Source organism: Delphinapterus leucas, chromosome 9, assembly GCF_059928025.1.
Source record: "Delphinapterus leucas isolate spDelLeu-1000000601 "Yukka" chromosome 9, BTC_Dleu_Yukka2, whole genome shotgun sequence".
Taxonomy (NCBI): Eukaryota; Metazoa; Chordata; class Mammalia; order Artiodactyla; family Monodontidae; genus Delphinapterus; species Delphinapterus leucas.
The window spans coordinates 54,706,402-54,728,505 of record NC_143137.1 but is presented as its reverse complement, the minus strand read 5'-3'; the positions used below and the strand labels follow the sequence as shown (position 1 = coordinate 54,728,505).

At 36.5% G+C, this 22,104-nt stretch overlaps 1 protein-coding gene across 2 annotated transcripts in view; it reads right to left on the bottom strand.

Annotated features, from left to right (window-relative positions):
* Window positions 1-22,104, bottom strand: part of CDK14 (cyclin dependent kinase 14) — a 582,146-nt gene that overhangs the window by 81,230 nt on the left and 478,812 nt on the right. The window contains exon 13 of one of the 2 annotated variants that reach the window (XM_022585327.3): window positions 2,884-3,023. In XM_022585327.3, the coding sequence (XP_022441035.1) occupies window positions 2,884-3,023 (140 nt within the window). Of the gene's footprint in view, window positions 1-2,041; window positions 3,024-22,104 lie in introns of those variants that run through there. The other variant, XM_089917034.1, reaches the window with a different exon arrangement.

The window sequence follows — 22,104 nt, the reverse complement described above, 5'->3', positions numbered from 1 at the left end:
TTCATATGCTGAAGCCTTAACCCCCCATGTGATAGTTTTTCGAGATGAGGCCTTTGGGTAGTATTTAGGGTTAGATGAAGTCATGAAGGTGAGGCCCTTAGGATGAAATTAGTGGCTTTATATGAAAAAAATGAGAGAGAGAGAGAGAGAGAGAGATAAAGAGGGAGAGAGAGGTGTCACTGTTTCTCTCTCTCTGCCATGTGAAGATACAGGGAGGTGGCTGTCTCATCAGGAAACTTGATTTTGCCGACACCTTGATCTTGGACTTCCCAGCCTTCAGAACTGTGAGAAATAAATGTTTGTTGTTTAAGCCCCGGTCTAAGTTATTTTGTTATTGCATCCTGAATAGACTATGTATTAATGTGAGGCTCCTAAAACTGATTAATAGAAACCATGACTTGGTTGATAAGACAATCCATTTATTGGTTCTGCAACACTTCTTTTCAGATAGATCTCTTTCCAAATCTCCTTGAAAAGGAAGCATATGAGGATACTGGCACTGCTGCTGCTGCTGCCATTTGCCAGGTGGTGAACTTCTACAAGACTCCACACTAATGTAAAATTTAATTTTAAGAATTTCAAGAACTTTTAAATATAGTCTGCAGAATATTAACCTAGATAACAGAGTCACCAAAACCAGTCATTTCACTTAAAAGAACTAGTTCCCAAAGTCTCCAAAGCCTAGGAATTCTTTGTTGTGTAAACATGTTTACAAGAACTACCACGTTGTTCGAAATGGAAATGACTGTGGTATTTAATACTGGGATTGTCCTTTCTTGCGACTGGATTTATGCTTCATAATGATTATCTACTAGACACAGAAACAGCATTTCTGTAACTCAAAATTGTTACCGGAGGCGTTTAGCAGAATCTTGCTTTAAAAATATAATGATTTTTCATCTTTATTCTCCCCCCTTCAAAAGGTTTCACTGCTCCTGATGTTTAACGTTATGCAAAGACGTGTTTCTGCCAATGAATATCGCCTTATGGTTATGCTTCTGCAAATAGCCTGCTGTGAGCTGATAAAGGGATTAATGCAGCCAAAATTCTTAATCTGTGAAATTACAAATTAAATTCTCATATTAAAAATACCACCCTGAGGTATTTTTTGTGGTTTTAATTCCCCTCTGGTGTTCTGCATACATTGTGCTTGTTAATGACAGGGACAAGGCTGTCTCCATTGGCAGCCTGCTGCCGAGTGATAATGTGTAGGCATTTACTTACTGATAGAAACTGGATTTAACCACTGGCTGATAAACTAAGTGCCAAGTGGGTAATAAGTCCATATTAACAGAAAAGTACTACTACAGAATTCAGAATTCATAGACCATCAAAATCCCGGCTTAAACTCAATCATCAAGTCAGATGGGATTGAGATGTCACCAAGGAGGAGTGATATCAAGTTGCAAGTTATACTGAATGGGAAAACAAACCATATGTTTGAGTCTGACGAGCAATAAACTAATGAGTCCACTGGCATCAATTTTTTTTTTTTTTTCAGTATGGGAAGATGTGTTACCAATTCATTATTTTTCTATAGGGATTTCATCTTTAATTTTTTTTTAATGGGGATAGCTGTAGTAATGGTCAGTGGGTAGACTTTCAGAAAGGAAGTAGTGCAGAATATGGGATAAATATGGGCTTGGAATATATGAAATACTGAAGAAGATTTCAAAGCATGGGGGAGTAGTGGGTTAATATATCTATAGTTACTTTAGAGTAAAAAAAAGTAATTAGAATTAAATATGAGGTATCAGAAAAGATTTAGGGTAGGAATACCCAAGAGTTGTTACTTGGGACTTAGTTCCAAAGTAAAAGGTTATTGTTGTCGAGGAGACTCCAATGCTATCATGGGGGGAAAAAGTCTAAGGGAATAAAGAAATAAATTTTATGTATGTCTATGGTAAGTGATGTGTACACAAGGATTAAAAATGATATAATATCCATCCATATATGCAGTATATTAATTTTTAAGGAAAAAGAAAAGAGTATGAGGAGAAATATCTTTCACTGGCATTTGGAAAGAATGTATCACCATTGAACAAAAGTGTTCTTACTGCAATAGTGTTTTGCAAAATTTCACAAGAATTTTGTTTCACACTTTGGAAGAAAGATGAGATCCTCCCAGTCATAAATCCTCCCCCAAATATTTAAAATGTAATTGAAAAAGGCTGTGTAAATATGAACACTTTTGTAAAAACAAAACAAAAACCCACCCAGGAATGTGTTTTGTTTTAAAAGATCCAGAGAAGAGCTCTGTATGAATACCAAGAGCATCTGTAGTTGAAATGAATTACATGTCTTCAGTTCTTACATGTCAATTCAGCCCATTAGCCAATTGCCAACTCTGTTCGTCAGCTCACTGCATAGCAGCCCTTTTTAAGGTTATTGTTACAACCAAGACTGTCTCTGAGAATCAAATAGAAATGAATCATTCCTACTCTGTGTACTGCAGCCAGCTAAAAAATACTATAATACGCATAAGGCACTAAATATGTAAATCATATTTTCCTTTTCCTTTATGACTGCTCATATCATTTTTTGGACACACACATAATCAAATACAAAGACATGCAGCTGCTGACTGCAGAGCAGAGATAGCAAAAAAGGAATCCATTTTCTTCCTGTGTCTGGTAAGCTAGCAATTGAATGGCAGGATTCCACTAAATATATACACACACTACCCCCCTCCCCCCATTCTCTCTCTCTCTCTCTCTCTACACACACACACCCACACCCACACACAGGCAATGCATATACAAGCATATGTAATATTAGAGAGATGCACATATAAACATGTGAACCTCTCTACATGTGTGTTACACATAGATGCTAAAATCATGTCCCTGCTTCGATTGGATGTTTTGAATTTGTCATACTCACTATCAGTCAGTTCCCATAGCCGTGGGGGCAGGTCACTAAAATACTCGTGGCTCAAGGCGGCCTGTGCTGACAGTCTGTTCTTTGGGGAACACTGTAGGAGTTTGGAGGCCAGATCCTCTGCATGATTCACATAGCTGAGCCTGAAAACACAAGCAAAAAAGAGAGAAATCAGAACAAACAAGAAAATCCCCTAAGTAAGATATAAGGCTCACCTAATTTTTCAGTATTTATTTATTCCTGGCCAAGAAAACAAGTTAAATTGCCTGTTGAAAATAAAAAGCAGCAGAATTCACATTAGTTCCTAGAGTATCCGTTACTGTAAACCAGCTTTTACTCTCGCTTTCCTCATTGATGTAACATATTTTACTATAAGCGAAGGATTGATATTTTCAGGATAGAATTAGGTCCCAAGGTAGAAAATTTCAGAAGATAATTTATCAAATAGTTGCCAGAATTTGTTCATAGAATATAGGTACTGCATACACATCTGGATACATTTACAGGAAAATTAATACAAAATAACCAGGAGAATTAAAATAAATCTACTATTAAATTCTCTAGTTACTAAAGTTACTTTTTCCTTTAAGAATTTACATTTTCTTACATTGAACAAAAGATTATTGGAATAAGTACCCTTTCAAATATTAATCATAATATTAACATGCAGGTTAACAAAGGGGATAGGCTTAAACCATATGGGACTGAATCAATTCAAGATGACCTTTAAAACGACAGCAGAGAGATATGTGTCTCAAGATTACCAAAAAAGCAGAGGAGTAAAATCTTTCATGTGGTACTACTTTCAAATGGGTAGCAGACCACACTGTCCAGCCTAGCCTTGTTTTCCATGGAATCTCTATTTCACTGCTCAGGGCAATCAAACCCAAATAGTTAACATAAAAATGATAATTAAAGTCTTCCTAATAATGATTACCATTTATGAGTAGGTGAACATGTGTCAAGCGCTCTCCTAGGCGCTTTTCACACACTCTCCTATTTACTATTCGGACAAGATAACTCTGTTTCTGTCTAACAGCAGGGGGAGCGAAGTGGAAGTCAGAGAAGGTTAATGGTTTGCTCAGTTAGCAGGTTGAGCAGATTCAAACCCACCCAGAACCAGATGACTCTTAAAGTGGTTTTGCATGTGCAAAGCTCTCAGGTCATTGCTAAAGGCTTTTACCCACAGATTCCTGAGTTTCTACAAGATGAAGTAAGTACAGTGACTCTTAAGCAGCCGGAAGAATGTGAAGAAAAGTTGCACCTGCTAGTGGGTATTCTTTCAAAAGCCTTGAAGCTACAAAACAAGCCATGAGCCAATAAACATCTTTTCTAGTGACCAACAATTCTCTCCCTTCCCCTCCTCAAGCAACTCTTTAGCATTGATTTAAAATTGTTATGGTGTGTGGGGGGGAGGGGGATGGATTGGGAGTGAGGAAGAGGAAAGTAGGTCATGAATTTGGGCAGAGGAAGAAAAAGGGAGAAGAGCAAAGAAAAATATTACTCCAAAGATCCAATCTAAGAGACCTTCTCCCTAAATCTTCATAGGTGAAGGTCTCACCCATTGGTTCAGTGTCTGGCTGCTGTAATGCTGTTTTTGAAAAAACTGATCAGTATCTTGGTTTTAAATGTCTCTACCCGGCAAAGAGAAATTTGTCTACAGGAAACGGAGACAATTTTAAATTTTAAATTCTTAAAATTCTGGGGTTTTTTTTCTTCTTTCTTTCTTTTAATAGGGTCCAGGGCCATCCAAATTATTCCTTCCTCTTCCTAAGACTCTTTTGCTATTAAATTTTTTTCATTAATATGTTTCTAAATATCAAATGCAAAGTTTGAGATAGGTAGACTTCATGGCAAAAACTGCACTTATATTGAACATACAGTTTGTATGTAACCATGGTGAACACATTGGTATCCATTTTATACAGCTTTGATAAAACACAACGACAGTGCCAGCCAGACTGAGACTAGATCTAAGTTTTAGGCCTGACTCTGTTAAAGAGTGATGAAACACATTATGTCTGCAGTCCTTCCAGCTCCAACAAGCCATAAATCATCCTTGAAGCATGGTTTCACTATTTTGAAGAATTATAAATATTTAAAGTTGTATTTGTTTTTGCAGTCGATTGTTGATCACATTTAGATTTAACACATATAGACCTAAATATAAGGAATTACCAAGAAGACATTTCCCCTCCCCCAAACTGACTAAACTTGTTAATAAAGTCAATAAAATAATCAAATGCTTATTTGTGCTATCTGGTTTATACATATACATCTGAATTATCACACAAAATTTTAATTTAGAAAGTTTGCTATATCCTCACTTGTATTTCAAGAACCGTTTTTATTCCAACTCTCCACATGCATTTTCAACATCAGAATCATCATTACCAGAACCACTTTTTGAGTCCATCTAAGTGGTCTGAGACATGATACTTCTGGGATACCTTATTTGGAAGTTTTATCCCAAGCCATAAGTTCACCTTATCAGAATGTTAGAATGATTGTGGTTGTTTTCAGTTTCCCATTCTGACAGTAGATTTTAAAATCTTTCCTTACAATTCCCCCAAGTTTTGTTTTATATATTGTAAAGCTGGGTAATTAAGTGCTTAACAGTCTAGCGCTGTTAACTTTTCCTGGTAAATTCAGTCTTTAATCTTTCCGTGGTGAACTTCTTTAATAAAGCTTTCTGGGTTAAAGTTCATTTTTTTCTTATTAATTTAATGACCTCAGCTTTCTTTTGCTTAGTATTTGCCTGGCGTACCTTTTGTCACTGTCTTTTAATATTTCATATCCATAACTTTAAGGTGTCTCATAAATATATCATAGCTGGGTTTAATGTTTATCCAATTAAACAATCCTTGTCTTCTAAGGAGAAAATTTAATCCATTTATATGTCATGATTACTGATATATTAATATTTGGAATTACTGCTACCATTTTAATCTTGCATCCTATTCTGTCCTGCCTTATCTTTTTCCTCTTTCATTGCCCTCTTTTGGATTGACTTTTAAAATTCAACATTTTCCATCTTCTATTTTAGAAATTATACATTCTATTTCCATGTGTTTACTAGTTACTCTTTTTCTTTCTTTTCTTTTTCTTTTTGTATTTCAATATTTATTTTGATGTTTAAACTCTAGCACTAGGTTTTTACAAGGTGGTGTACAGTGATAAATTATTTCTCCCAAAGAACTATAATCATACAATCCAGATAGTATAAATATATGATATTTATGTCATATAAATATATGATTGAATCAACATACAGCACCATTTATCAATTACATAATAAGACAAATTATCAAGTATACAAATATTAAGTTCAACAGGAATATATACACTTCAACAGGAATATAAAATATCAGATGTCTGCTCAATTTGTCAGCAGAAACAAATTTCTCTTCTTGTAAGAAAGACTGGGAGAAAAGCAAAAAATTCACACTTCTAACAGCAATAGTCAGCAAACAACTTCCAATAAAAACTGGAAAAAATTAAAGGATTTTCAGAAATTTTGATTCAGAATTATTTAAGCTACAACAACAAATCATGTCTACAATTAAAAAAATACTGACTAAACTAAAGGGCATATTCCATATGTCCAACATGAGACAAACACAATGTTCTGCCAAAAATACTTAATGCTCACTCCCACTTTTTTCAGGCCTTCTCTTTTAAGTTGCTCCCTAAAGTGCAAACATTAAATTAATTTTAAGACACTTTTGTCTGGCAACATTAAAGATACGTGCTTCTGTACAATATGGACTTCCCATGAACTTTACAACCAGAGATTTGTGATTTTCAAAATGGAGGTTTTCATAACAGCACGAAATGAGATTTATAGAAGGACATTAAGAAAAAATCAGCATAAGACATGGTCAAAAGCCAACAAAATCTGTGGTTACACAAATCGGATGTATACTGTTTTAAATATGGGAGATACAGACATAAAGTAGCAGGCAAGTAGCCATATAGGCCCTACTATCAATGTTTGAAATGACTGAGGGGACAAACCACAGAGGATAGTTCCTGGGATTTTAATTCTGCAAGATATTAAGAACACACAAGCATTGTGCTGGCTATTTTGGCACCCAATCTCTTTAAATTTCTTATATAATGATAAGATTCTGGAATGGGAATAGATTTGAAGAAGACTTATAACCCAATACTGCATGGTTTCAGGAAAGGTCAGTTGATCAAAATGATAAGCATAATTTAAATGCTGAACAGCAAGAATCTTTTGCTAAGTTTCCAAACAGGCTGATCATAATACAAACACAGAGCCTGCAATTCTGCTAAGCTTGAGGTCTGATAAAACTGCTTATCAATGTTCCTGTGAAAGCTTCATTAGACTTATCATTCACCAAGTCTACATGTTGGCTAATATACACAATAAATGGGGTCCTGTCTAAAGTTCTATTTCCAAGGAACTTAAGACATCAGGTAGCCCAGCTTTATTGACTTCAACAGTATTTCTATGGCTCCTGGTATCTATGAAGTGCAGCAGGATTTTAGGACAATATTTCTCCATATACAAAAGTTGCTGGCTTTCAAAATCTCCACTCCACTTTTGCCTCATGAACTTCACTGCATATTCATATTTCATTCCATTTTCAATTAATGCTAAGACAACTCTCCCAAGACCTGCAACATGCTGACAGTTTTTCAGGAAACTTCATGTTTTACAAGACGTAACCAGTCATTCACAGTCTGGTTGGATGGCAGTGCATCCCTTGGCCAACCCAGAACTTGATGCCTTTTCTCCACAAAAGCAGTGTTGTAAGTTGCTTCACATATTTTTACCCTTGTGGTAACGCCCCACTTTTTAAGTTCCTCTATAAATTTGTTAAAGTCACACTGGTTGGACTATATCCTGTGTATGACTTCACAAAAGTTGGTCAATTAATTTGTGCCATATTAATTTAGGTTAAAAAAAAACACTCAATAGGACTATAAAAAATAAATCTTTTTGTATATAGAACACAGAAGTGATGTAAAGGATGATGTAAGGAAACTGAAGTCTACTACAATACACTACATTTGAAATTCTCAGTGCTTTGCATATGAGGTTGGGATTAACGGGAAGTGAAATGATCCTACTGGCAAGCCTCAGCAAATCTGAAATCCAATAATGAGGCAACAGAAGGGAAGTTCGCCCAGGTTTAGCCCACCTAGGTCAGAACTCTTGTAATGTGCTTTCCTGGTTTTAATTCAATCCTCCTGTGTCCTAGCTAAGCCCTCTGATGGACCTTCTTGGTGAAACAGTAATGAATTTGTATAGTTCACTTGTCTGTTTAGAGGTCATGCTGTGTTCCTGGCAATAACTTCCACTTCCCTGCAGAAACTTAATAAATATAAGACTAAGAACACCACACAACTGCCCAAACTGCAGCCAGTGGAGTCGTCTTTGGGGGTAAGTTGGTTTAGTGTTTTTAATACCATCAAGGATATGTGAAGAAACTTCCACATTTTGAATATACCTTCACCCTTATTTCTCCAAGTGTATGGCTCCTTAACTTTTTAACTATTTAAAGTTCAAAGTTACACTTTCTCTTTACCCTCCTGCCAAACAATAAAAAAACATAGGAACACTTGAATTCTGATGATACTAGTCCTATCATGTTATACTGTCTAATATTTGATTTCTACTTTCTACATAAGGACACAGATTAAACACTGTTTTGGTTATTATTATTTAGATTTACCCATGTTTATCATTTATTTAATCACCTTTCTTTTCATGTTTCAGACATTCCTTCCCAGATAACTTTTTTTGTATCTGAAATACAAACTTCAGAAGTTCTATGACTAAAGAGCTTGGTGGCAAATTCTCTCAGTTTTGTTTTCATACAGGATAATAGTCAGCTGGAGAAATAATTTTAGGTTCAAAGCATTTTCCCTTAACTCAGAAGATATTACACAGGCTTTTCTTGTTGCCTGTTAGCTATTCTCTTCCACCTCAGAGTTCTGCAGTTTGCGATGTATGGGGTTCTTTTGATTTAACCTGCTTGGTATTCATAGTGTTTCCTGAATTTGAGGTTTCATGTCTTTCATCAATTCTGGAAGAAGATCTCAGCCATTACTTTCCGAATATTGCCTTTGCTCAATTCTCTCTCTTCTGTCGTTTTATAACTCCAATGTAATACCATCTTATTAAATTTTCCATGTCTTCACTTGTTCTTTCATATTTTCCATCTGTTAGTCTCTCTGTTCTCCATTCTAATTACTTCAGAGCCATCTTCTAACTCAACTAACTCTCTAATCAGGTGCATCTAATATGCTGTTTTCATTATTCATTTTGTTCTTATAAGTTCTTTTAAAATCTGACAAATTTTCATTTTCAACTTTAATGGTTTCCTGTTCAAGTTTTTAATTTGATCTTTTATTTCTGTACAATATTTTAAATACAGTTTTGTTCTATGTCTGATAATTCCCAATAGCTGAAGCTCTGGGTGAGGTGGAGGAGTCCAGTTTTGTTGCTTTTGCTACTGACCCTCACTCACAATGACTTTTTCACGTTTTATAATTCTGGATTTTGGGCTCATGCTTGGCTTTGATAATCTGTGGGAGTCTTGAAGCACCTGGGTTGAGAATATGTTTCTCTATAGGGATTTTCTTTTGCTTCTGCTAGGAGCGCTGGAGCTCTCTCAACACCTATGTACTCCAAGTTCTTTCTGTTGGCTTCTGAGACCAAGTGAGTTATGTAAATTTAAACCTAAACTTGGAGAATTCTCAGGGGAGTCTTTTTCATCCCCATTCAGAGCCAAGGGCAACACAAACAATTGTCCTTGAAGTCTCTCTTTGCTGGAAGCAGATTTTTTTTTTTTTTTTTTTTAGCCAGCCCATTACTGGCTGAAGTGCTTTGAGGGTCTTGACTCTCTGTGGGGAATCTCAACTCCTATGCCCTCCTAACTTTCTCAGGCCCAAAGCCTTGATTCCCGACCGTCAAGCAGCTCCACGTTTCTGTTTTAGCAATACCTCAAGGGCAGCTGCAACTTCAGCACTTACTTATCATTCTGTTTTTTTCATTCTTGGCCCCTGGAAATTTCAGTTAATTTCTTCTTGGTTCAGCTATGCATATGCATTTGAACGGATGTGCTTGTATTTTATCCAACATTTTAGGTGATTTTTAGCGGTAGCAGAAGAGACTGTTTTTCCCCCTACAGATAAATATTTATAATCTCTATAATCTAATTAGTTACTATAAAATCATCCACACTTACAGTTTTTAGGTCTTTCTCCCTGGAATAAGCACTAAATTGGTGTTGTTGTCTTGCCTCTTTTTTTAAAACTAATTCTTTTAGGTTACCTCTATTAAGTCTCAAAAACTAGATAATTGAAGTTATTTCAGGCTAATGTTCCTTCCTTCACCACTTTATAGATGACTCTCAAATGCATTATCCTAAGTGAAAGAAGCCAAAGGCTACACACTATATACTTTCATTTAGATGACATTCTGAAAAACGCAGAATTATAGAAACAGAAAAGTGATCAGTGATTGTCTGAGGCTGGGGGTGGGAGGGGTTAAGAAAGGGGTCCAGAGAATTTTTTCAAATGGCTTTACATCTTGATCAATAGGAACGGAGATCAGGCCATCTAGACATGTGAAAGGGCAGGAGGACTGGTCAAGGAAATTCAGCACAGGGAGCAGTTTGGAGAGATGGGGTGTTGCAGGTTTTTCACAAGGAACATTCAGACATCAGGGGTGGAGGCTGGCCCTCTGTGAGTGACTGTCACTGGGACTTCTGTGTCCCAGGGAAGCCTCAAGGGATGTCCCAGCAAATGAGGAGATGCAACTGCTAATGGTGAGGCCCTCCTATGGATTTCAGTGCTGGATGCCAGGTTACCAAGTGGGGGTCGGCCTCAGGCGGTCAGAACTGTGCCTGTCAGCTCACAGAGTGAGTTCAGCCAGCTCTACATTCCTGGAGGTTCACATAAACGGGAAAGGGAACGTGGGACAGAAACCGTCACGTTCATTCCATATTCATTTTTTTTTTTTTGCGGTATGCGGGCCTCTAGCTGTTGTGGCCTCTCCCATTGCGGAGCACAGGCTCTGGACGCGCAGGCTCAGTGGCCATGGCTCACAGGCCCAGTCGCTCCGCAGCATGTGGGATCTTCCCGGACCGGGGCACGATCCTGTGTCCCCTGCATCGGCAGGCGGACTCTCAACCACTGCGCCACCAGGGAAGCCCCATAGTCATTGCTTTTAAAAGATGTTGTTTGTTGTTTGTGGAAACTCTCTGGGAAAAACCTTAAGGAATTTAAAAATTATACATCTGTATGAAAATGAAGAGAAACAATCTCTACTGAATTCAGAGTATGTTTGTGGAGAGAATCTTATAACTTGCAAACAAATGCTTTTAATACAGTTGAAAATAATAGTATTCTGCTATTCTAATCATAACAAATTTCATCGTTTTCCTAGTCCTTATCTATGCAACACACACACACACACGTACACTTTACCTGAGTTTTTAAAAAAAAAATATGAAAGAATGTAACATGAATAGCAAAAACAGCTTTAAACCATGACTATAGAGCAGGATATTTTCTTTATTCCTTGTGCAGGTCAGATTTTTGTACCTCAGAAATGAGGAAGATGGAACATATGGTCATTAAGGGTTGTCTAGCTCTAACATTACATGTCCTCTGACCTAGGAAGAACCTGAGTGTGAACTGGAGGCAGGGAGGGTGAGCAGAGCCACACTGGCCTGCCATCGCTCACCCACCACAGCTCCCCTCTCTGCCATCAAGGCAGTGATCCAACAGTGCCTCTCACTTCTCTTCACTCAACCTGTCAACTAAATGCTTTAAAAGCTCACCTAAGTTTCTAAGCCATCTTGAAAATAAAGAGCAAAGCAAAGCCAAAGTCTTTTGCCACACTAAGGAAGACTGTCAACGTTGGGTAGAGAAAACTGAAAGTAGAGGATGAAAATGGTGGCACGAGAAAGAGGAAGAGCTGGGCAATGGCAAGCCAAAAAGGGCATTTCCTATGAGGCACGGTTCCTGGTACAGAGTGGGGACATGGCATTTGTTGAATGACTGAATTTTTGATTGAGAACTGACTATATTAATTTTTATACTTACAAGAGGTTTTACTTTACCTGCGACACATGAATTTAAAAGTAAACAATCATTTTGGGGTAAAAACATCTTAAGGTTAAATTCTGGTCCCTAAGGAACATCTTCAAAGTATACATGTCTCAGAGGGTGACTTTTTTTTTTTGAAGTGGGAAGGAAATTCATCCTTGTCTTTTTAAAGTTACTTTATAAACTAGGACTGCAAGGTTTTTTTGTTTGTTTTTTCACGTTGTAGTGCCAAAAGACTCCCTCTAAAACTGATGATACATCTGCTTGCAGAACAACTAAAACAAGTTACATTTTGTTCCTAAGAGTTGACTTCTAAATATGTCTATAAAAATCTTCACTGCGATTTATTAATATTTTAGCTCATGAAAGCTGAACATAAAGGGTAGAGGTGTAGCAGGTTCAATCTACTTATTAAAGCATTCAATGGAGATACTGACTTCCATATAGAGGCTTAAAAGGAAATTAATAAAAAGAACAAAACGTTCTAGAATACTCCTCACTTGCAATTTATGATGGGAAAAAACGACATACACTGTGGGCCTATGTCTGAAGCATAAGAGTGTGCTTTGTCTCACAGAGTTGGAAATAGAGCGACCTGGAGTGAATGATGGGGAGGGTCTCTATATTCATGCTTTACTCACTGTCACACTCATCACAGAGCAAAGACAAATGGACTGGGTCCTTTTATTTGACAGTGCACATTTTGTCTCTGTGCCAAGGATGCCAACATGGGCACTGGCCACTGGGTTAGACAACAATTGATCTCTTGAAAATGATTTGTGAAGAAGTCCACCCACCAATAAAAACAAGTCTGACTGTTTCCTCAACTGTACCGACTAGAACTGTCAGATACAGCACTCTTGTATATATATATATGAAAAGCTAAATGTGCATTTAATCACCTTCTTGTCAAAGTTCTAACTTAGAGGGAAGACTGCAGTCATAAAACCACTCTGATTTTTCAAAAAGTGACTTATTTTTAAAAAACAGGCTTGAATTTATTTATTTTGCAAAGAGGGGCCAGTAATTGGTCAAGCAGAAGATGAAGGGAATCCCTGACACTGGAATACACTCCTGGGGAAAATAAAGACTAATATAAGGAAAGATTTAGGTCTGTGCAGTGAATCTCAAGTCCAGGAGCTGGGCTGTGCAATGAAATGAGAGGCAAGACCCTTGGGTATGTTAATAATGAAGACAGAGTTGTTTTACACTGAGACTTTCTTTGTCAACACACTGCTGTTAAAAAAAAAAAATTAATGAGAGTCCTCCCCTCAAGGTAAACAGGTAACATTTTTATATTAGCTTCCATAAATAGGTTGTGTTTTGTTGTGCACAGAAAATTGTTCAGCTCTCATTCATTTATTCTAGCTAAACTGTTTAATGACACAATCTCCCTGGAAGACACTCATGCCCATAACGGTCAGCTTACTTGATTGTTAAAATGCTATATCATAGTGCTACTTGTAGAGTGTTCTACAGTCTACAAAGTGTTTTCACACATATTATTTTATTTGATCCAGGTAATCAAAGGGCCATACTTACAAAATGGAACGTACAGAAATTTCTGACTCTTTAGTGCCCATTACATGTCATGCCAAAGATTTACTGTATGTATATATGTGTACATACATATACATATAGATTACACACACACAAAGCTGTATGTTACTCAGTTTGTAAAGGGATTATTGGATTACTTTAAAGTTGTTTTTAAAGATACCTTACATGTTTCTGTATTTCTCTCTCTTCCTTTAATTCTGAACTCTATTGTTATAGAGACTATTCTTTCTATATTCTTTTTAATACCTCCAGTGCCCTATATTAAATAAAGACAACAGGGAGAGTCCAGCCTTAATGTGAACAAGATGAATAACCCCCAAAGCCAGACATACTAATCTGCACTGCTGGGTCTTGCCTTCAGATCTAACCCTTACTCAACACATAGTTGCCCTTGCAGAAAACTCTATCTGGTGGAAAAGTACAGAAAGTGCTGTAGAGCCCTCAGCAGGGTGTAAATGAATTGAGCTTTTGAAAACGCTAGCACTGACACTCTTAAGAGTATTATAAACTGCCAAAAGGTGAGCAGAAAAAGGAAAACACTAAATTCTTGCTTTGGATTTCAGAGCTTAGCTAGATAATATTTACCCCAAATTTCCTAGCTTTGATTTTATTTATTATCATTTTCTACCCTCCCCCCCCAAAAGACATGTCTTTGAATGTTTAAGTTCAGTCTGAAATCAAATGAAGAGTGGTCTGGCTTTTAAAAAATTGGCTAACTTATGCAATTATACTAGCCTTTTCCATGTGCTAATACGGAGCTATAGATTTTCATATTTACATCTCATAAATCTATAGATGCAGATATTAACATAAAATATTCACAAAGAAACGCTAATATAAGTGAACTTCTTGTTATATTCTTTTCAACAAAAGCCCTGTGTATTTAAACTTATTTTCCACAAAGGTGGATCATGCTTGCATGCAACTTGCTTATAGGAAAGAAACAGTTAACTGGTTCACTACATTGTTTTTGCAGAGACTCCACTTTAATCTCCTTTTCAATTCTTCTCCAGTACCTAGTAGCAGTGATTTTTTTGAGTTGTAAAATTGTGTTTTTTAGTAGCTTATATAAATCTAATCACTTATAATTCTACACAACTATATAATGTAATTTTAAAAAGTTTCTCTAAAATTTGTTACAAGCTGCCAATCACTGACATTTTTTGTATATAGGAATAGCACAAACCTATCAGGCATTATACCTATATTTTGGAAAAGGTTCCTAGATTTTGTTGACTAGTGATCATATGATTCTATATTTTTGTTTAGCATTTTACTTTAATAATGTGGTTAACAGCAGAAGAGGCAAAAATAATTACTTTTCAATCCTCTGACTGAAGGACATGGTAAAAAATGATGTATCTTATTTCAGTAAAATAAATAAATAAAATACAGAAATAACAATTAATCCTTGTAATCAGGATAAAACTTACAGAATGTTTAAAACAAAATCAGTGTATAACATCTTCAAAACCCAAAGGATGTGCATTCAACAGAATTGATTTCCAACTTCCCAGTTACTTTGTTAACTGTTATATCCAATCATAAACACTAGACCTTCCTAACGACATGACCTTCCCCCATATGGAATTCCATTGCTAACTAAAGGACATCAACAACTCAAACTTTCTGACTTCTGGATACGGATCAGGATAAAATTAGTAGCCCTCTCCTCCACAGGATTGCTGTAAAGATTGACCTTTTCTTACCATAAGTTGTTTAAATCAATTAAAAGGATCATATAATTTCACAAGTTTTCAAAACATTTTTAGTAAATCAAGAGTGAAGCAGAGTAAATTGTTAATGAGTTTTCTACCCTTGTGATGTTTTTGATATTTATGTTATTTAGAGAATAGCGATTATCCAATTTTCCTGAATTCAAAGTGGTTGATTATAGCACTGTTTCATCTGAAAAAGACAACACTCATTTTTTGATGATAAAAGATTGTGTCAAGAATTTAAATTAAAATCTTCATCTATCAAAAAAGAAATCAATCCACATTAAAGTTTAGCAATGGCTTATATTTTTACATTTAAGATGGATCAGTTACAAATATTTAGTCCAATATGAAAAACATTTTCACTCTAAAAGACTCCTGCAAAGTAGTTTACCTTACTGGTGCATCAATATTAGGGTGACTTGAGTTAATGGAAAATGGTAACTTCACAGCCTTTCATGCCTCTGAAACCCTAGAGAAGTTACAAATCTCATCAACAGAGGCTGGTTTTGGAAGGTGATATCTGCTTCACCATAATGGAACGGGTGTGTCCTTTGACTGTAAACAATGCTAAGAATAGCTCCTAAAAGGTACAATTTTGTGTGATATTATTTCACCAAAAGAGAAGAAAAAATATTCTTTAATTCTGAACAAAACCTCTTCAAAGTTTACCTCTTCAAAACCTCTCAATAAACCTTTCACTGAGAACTGAAAATATAACTTAGTAATGCAATAAATGCCCTAACAAATATATCAGATTTTTCACTTAATGCTTTTTACAGGCTTAAACAAAATGGACTAAAATGAAATCACCTTTTACAGTCCAACTCCTATAAGAAGAATGCCTTGCTGTTATGCTTTTTAAAGAAGGCATGGTGAATTTATATCAACTTTGGCAAATCTTGAGGCATGATAAAAGGAAGAAAAATACCAGTGCAGTTAACATTCCACAGAACTCTTTCTTCACATGTTTATTTCCTTAGAGACTGGACATGATCCAAGATAACAAGAAAAATGTAAAAAGGAAAGTTTATTTTTTAAGGCAAACAACACACAGTTTAGCATCCTGAGGTGATACAGAAGGGAGAATGTTTCCTTACCCCTTAAAAATAAATAAATAAATAAAAGAATTGTTGTCTTGTAGGTTAAAGATATTAGATGGTTAGGATTGGAGAAAATCACCAAAACCAGTTCTCCCATTTAAATAAATATGAACAAAAATTCAGTTAGATCAGAGCTTATGGGTTATTAAAGTTTGGTTCTGGGCAAATGAAAGATATATTTTCTGTGGACTATCATTTCAGCTTCTTTATCTTGTGACATTGCATCTGGAATTTGAAAATATATGATTTCATTATGATACAAGAAGAACTGGCCTGTGTGTTTATGTGTAAAACAAGACTTGGATTAAGACTGAAGAGTTGGGTGTCCTCTACAAGGGCCTGATGATCTTTAGGAAGAAAAGTCAAATAGCTTTTAATACTTACTGCTCCTACAAAGGAGCCTCCTATCTTCCCCATCACAGACTTTCTTGTAGGCTGCACACTGAACCAACTACCTGTTGAACTATCTGATTTCCCTTGATTATCACAAAGGACATGATCAGCCAGCAAATGACACCCTTGTTCTAAATACTATGAGAAGGTATACAAAGGAGATGAAGCATCTATTGAGGATTTACTGTGTGCTAGAGACTTTTCACAAGTCGTCTCCCTTATTCTGCATCCCCAGCTATGAGATGAACATCATTATCCCTCCTTATAGATGAGGGAACTGAGGCTCAGAGAGGAGAAGCCATACAGCCAGAGTCACACAGCAAATGAGGGTAGAGCATGTTATGTGCTTCAGATGCAGATGCTCTCTTCTCTGTATCATTGTTCTTAAAGCTCTGTTTATATCTTTTTTTTCCTCATAAAAGTATGACATGATCATTCTAGAGAATTTAGAAACATATAAGAGAAATCCTGAAACATATAAGAGAAAATAAAAACATCTCATAAGTCTATAATTCAGATAAATGATTTTTTTATCAACTCGGTGTTTATTTCTATGTGTACAGGTCTGAGCAAACACATCATTTTATTTCTTTGTAATTTTTATCACAGTGTACATTTTTTCCACATAAAATTTCCTTTCAAAACCTGCATTTAAAAAGCTCTCTTTAAATTCCTAAAAGTCAAACTTAAGCCCATATTGAGGTCATATTAGTTTCTGGGGGTCAGGAATCCTGAAACAGCTGTACTGGGTAGTTCTGGCTCAAGGTCTCTCACAGGGTTGCAGTCAAGGTGACGTCCAGGGCTACAGTCATTTGAAACTTGACTGGGCCTGGTGAATCCACTCCTAGGTGGCTCCCTCACATGGCTGTTGGCAGGAGACCTTAGTTCCTCACCAGGGGGGCCCCTCTCCCAGATGGAGGAACTATTCACATGACATGGCAGCTAGCTTCCCCAGAGTCAGTGAACCAAGAAATAGGGAGACAGCTAAGATGGGAACCTCAATCTTTTAGAACCTAACCTTGGAAATAATGTGCCATCATTTCTGCCATGTACTACTGGTCACCAAGACCAATCCTAGTAGAATGTGGGAGGGACTACCCAATGGTGTGAAGACCAGAAGACAGGGACCACTGGGGGGCCATCTTGGAGGCTGCTAAACCATAATGATGATTATAGAAGAGATCTGGGGTTTTTTTTAAACTGTGGTAAAATATATGTAACCTAAAATTTGCCATTTTAAGCATGTTCAAGTGTACAATTCAGTGGCATTAACAGCATTCACAATATTGTTCAACCATCACAATATCCATTTCGAAATCCTTTCATAACCCCAAAAAGAAACTCTATACTAATTTAGCAACATATTTTTATTAAAATAATGTGACAATAATACTAAAGATAATTTTTGTAAAGTAGAAAAACAATCACCCAAAATTCTGTTACCCTAACACAACTATTTTTATCTCTTATATTACATTTCGATCACAGTTCACAGACAATTTTAGAGTTAATATGCTAGTATGCATAAAATTTTTTATTCTGCTTTCTTCAGAGAACATATGAAGCATTCCCTATGTTTTCAAAGTCTTCATAATACTGTCCTAACATTGTTGTGTAATATTCCACTGGGGTTCATGAACCATGATATACTAAATATTTCCCCATTCCCTTAATTTTGGTTAAGTTGGTGCCAAGTCTTTTTAAATAGTTTAATATACAACACAGTAATGAGCATCTTTGGGCAACTAGGTTTTTACTCCACTGATTTGTTTTCTTGGGAGAAACACTAAAGAGTCAGATTACTAGGTCATAAACTTAATTCCCCAGGCTTCCTATATCGGAATATCGCAACTGTAGCCTACAAGGCCTTTCCTCACCCCCTTTGCCTCCAGTCTCCAATCTCATCTCCTCTCACTCTCCTTACACTCACTACACTCTTACCACCTTCATTCTTCAACACATATTTCTTGAGCACCTACTATGTGATGGGCTCTGTCATAGGTACAAAGGATATAAAGGTAAACAACATAGTCAAAATCCCAGCCTTCATATGGCTTACAATTTTCCAATGCTATTCCTCTTTTTAAAAAGAAATCATACTGCCATGTCTTCATGTACTTATCACTCTCTGAGATTGCTTATTTTATTACTTGTTTATTTTCCTGGATACTCTAGAAGGTAAAGCCCGTGAGAATGGGAACCTCATCTGTGCATTCCCAAGCACCCAGAACTTTTAGATGATGCCAAATCATATTTCTTGAATGTGCCACAAATGAGTATCTTTACAGCTTTCAACATTTCCATGAAGTTTTCTACATTGTTTATCAGTTTACAATGCCATTAGCAGTAAATAAATGCATCCATTTCTCTATAACCTGACCAGCACTGGGGTTTAGGAAGGAGGAGGTTATGGATCTGGGGGAACCGGTGCTAACGAAGGGTTGTTCGATGGACAGCATAGAAAACATTGAAGCTATCTTTTGGCTTTTTAAAATATTGCATTAAAATGTAATTTATCTTGATTACTATGTTTTTTTTGGAGGGAGGCATCACCTTAAATTCTGAACCCAAGCTGAGTACCTTAGTTGCCTCATCCTAGCCTCAGTCCTTCTGTGAATAAAATGGCAAATGAGGGATATATTTACAGATTTGCTCTTGAGACTACAATATAATTGAGGACAGGGAAATAGACTTTCTAAAATAAGCTGAAATGTTACTATCAGAAAATGTAGAGAACTATCTGAGAGCTATTTTCAGGATTAAACGAGATAATGCGGACAGAGCATTTAGCATGGTATAGGCACATCTATGTGTACCATGAGCAAGTGCAGCTGTTGATATTTATAATAAATATTACTGCTGCTGCTCTACCACTTCTATGCATGTAAAAAATTAAACTGACCCTACTAAATGCAGTAAAAGGAGTCTTTTAAGACTATTATATTCTTTCCCAAATCAGAGTATATCCCTAAAACTCCTTTGGTAGGAAACACCTCATTGGGAGACTTACAACTAATGGAAAAAAGAGGAGAATCAAAGTTATGAGTAAATTTATACAAAAAAGATCTCATAATTTTTAAATGCTCACTAAAATAAAACAACGAAGAGCACCTTAAGTAAAAATATTTTCAATATTATGTTACGTACCTTAAGATGGAAATGTTTTCCTGTTAGATACGTTGCAGGATCTGCCTCTTATTTTAAGATTTTGTAAATGTGTTTTGCTGTGTTACATACCAAGGCGTACTGCCTTCTTTGCCAGTCTCCCCCTTACTCTGACTATATATGTGTCCTCTTTCTAAATGCCCAATGTCTTCCTTGTTTTATGGCTCACCATATGGCCTGTCTTATATGTCTTGATTTCCTTCTGCCTAGCAGCCCTAGGGTGCTGACCTCAATTTCAGATTTATCAAGACAACAAAGTGAAAACATTTCTGCTTCTCTACCATCCTCATTCCTCCTTTCCTCTTCCCAACCCTACTGTTCAAATGATCTCCAAGTAGAGTGACTCACCAACATCTGAACCAGGGCCCTCAGAGCTGTAGAACATCAAGCTGACATGTACTAAAATACTGAGTAACTGCAACGCGTGTTTGGAGAGGGATTACTGTAATTATTTACGTGGCCAGGGCTGATGCTAAGGTTAGTATGAAGAAAACATTTTTTTGGTGTGCTTGTTTTCATTTTGAGGTTCAAGACCTGGAAAATGATTTATCCTACTCTGTGATGTAATGTGTGCTACAAATATGAGAGCCATCAGAGAAGAAATTTTTTAAATTTTTAGAAAAAATATTTCATATATTTCCATCAAAAGACAGCATTTCCTCCTACATTAGAATGTGCAATTTAAGGAGTGATTTTTTAGTAATGAACCTGCAGAGTGAGCTCCAAGAGTTAAGAACTGGTACCTTACATTCTTCTCCTAGTTCCAAGCTCTTGCCTTTTACCCTTCATTTTCTCTCTCTGTACCTATATGAACCTGCACATGATTGCATCACTATTATCAAATAGTCTAAAGTGCTTCTGGAGGTTGCAAATGGCTGTTCTCAGCATAGTTACTACATTAGAGAGACTTTAGTCTGATGACTTCCCTGCAGATAACTCACATGTCCATTAACAGGAAGCTGACCAAGTCTTAAAATGGCAGGGAACTGGCTTTGTGCACAGGAGTCCAGTCTTAAAGCTCATTACTAACAGAGTGTTGACAAGAACTTCATGATCCCTTCCTATTCTGCTCTCTTGTGCCCTGTGGTGTGGGGCTGCCTAGCCTTTTCCAAGAGGCTGGTCTCTTAAAGAATAATGTGGCTACCAATCATCCTTGCTTTCCTCTCTCATGATGTGAAGAGGTTGTGGATCTGGGGGCATGGGTGCTATAAAGACTGGTTTGATGGTGAGCATACAATATGCTGAGGCTGTCTTTATTGAAAGTGAGCACAGCTTTTGGGTTGCACATTCCTTTATTCTTGCCTTTAACTCTACATTTGCCTCTTTATAGAAAATGATTTAAAACGAAGGGTGCCATTCCATATCCATTTGGGCTTAGAGGTCCCCCAAATCGGCATAATTGCTGAGCTGTTTATCTTCTTGAATACTAATTCTATCTTTTCAGCTGAAATAAAACTAAGGTAAAGGAATAGAATTAAAAAGCTGCATATTTATTATCATCTGGGGTCCAACTACTTATATGTGCCAGGTATATGGAGGGTGTTTTCAGTCATGTCTCTAACATGAGGTAGAAGCTAGTGGCATGACACAAACCATGAAAAAAAAGTCTGCCATGTCTTAAAACCAACAATATCGGCATACTGTGGAAAACTAAGACATGCATTTGCTGATCATGTGTAAAAATATGGAAGCATTTAAAAAATGATTACTTGGGAACTTATAAGAAAATTTAAAAAGAATATTGAGGTCACTTTAGAGTGGATGGAACAAACATAGGCTTTCTTTGTAGTCAGTGTAAATAACTGTTGCATATGTATATGGGGGAACATTCCAATTTAAGAAATATGCTAACTTGTGCCAAGCTTGTATGCAGTTTGACACATTTTAGCACGTTCTCAAGTTTTATTTCTATATTTAGGAAAAACCAGATCTAGAGGTAACAGAGCTTTAGACGGTAAAATGGCCAGTGCCCCCAGAATCAGTGCTGTCCAAATGCCATGCTTTGAAACTCCATTCTGGATACCCAGAAGAGATATGTTCAATATTCAACAAAATTGAAGAATTTGAAAATTGAAAATCTCTCAGATGTTCTCACAGAGAGAAAATCCTTGGTCAGAGTCAGAGGATTTGGATTTAAGCCTATAGCTATACGAGAAAGAAATAAGCGAGAGAATAAAAGCCTTGGCAGTAGG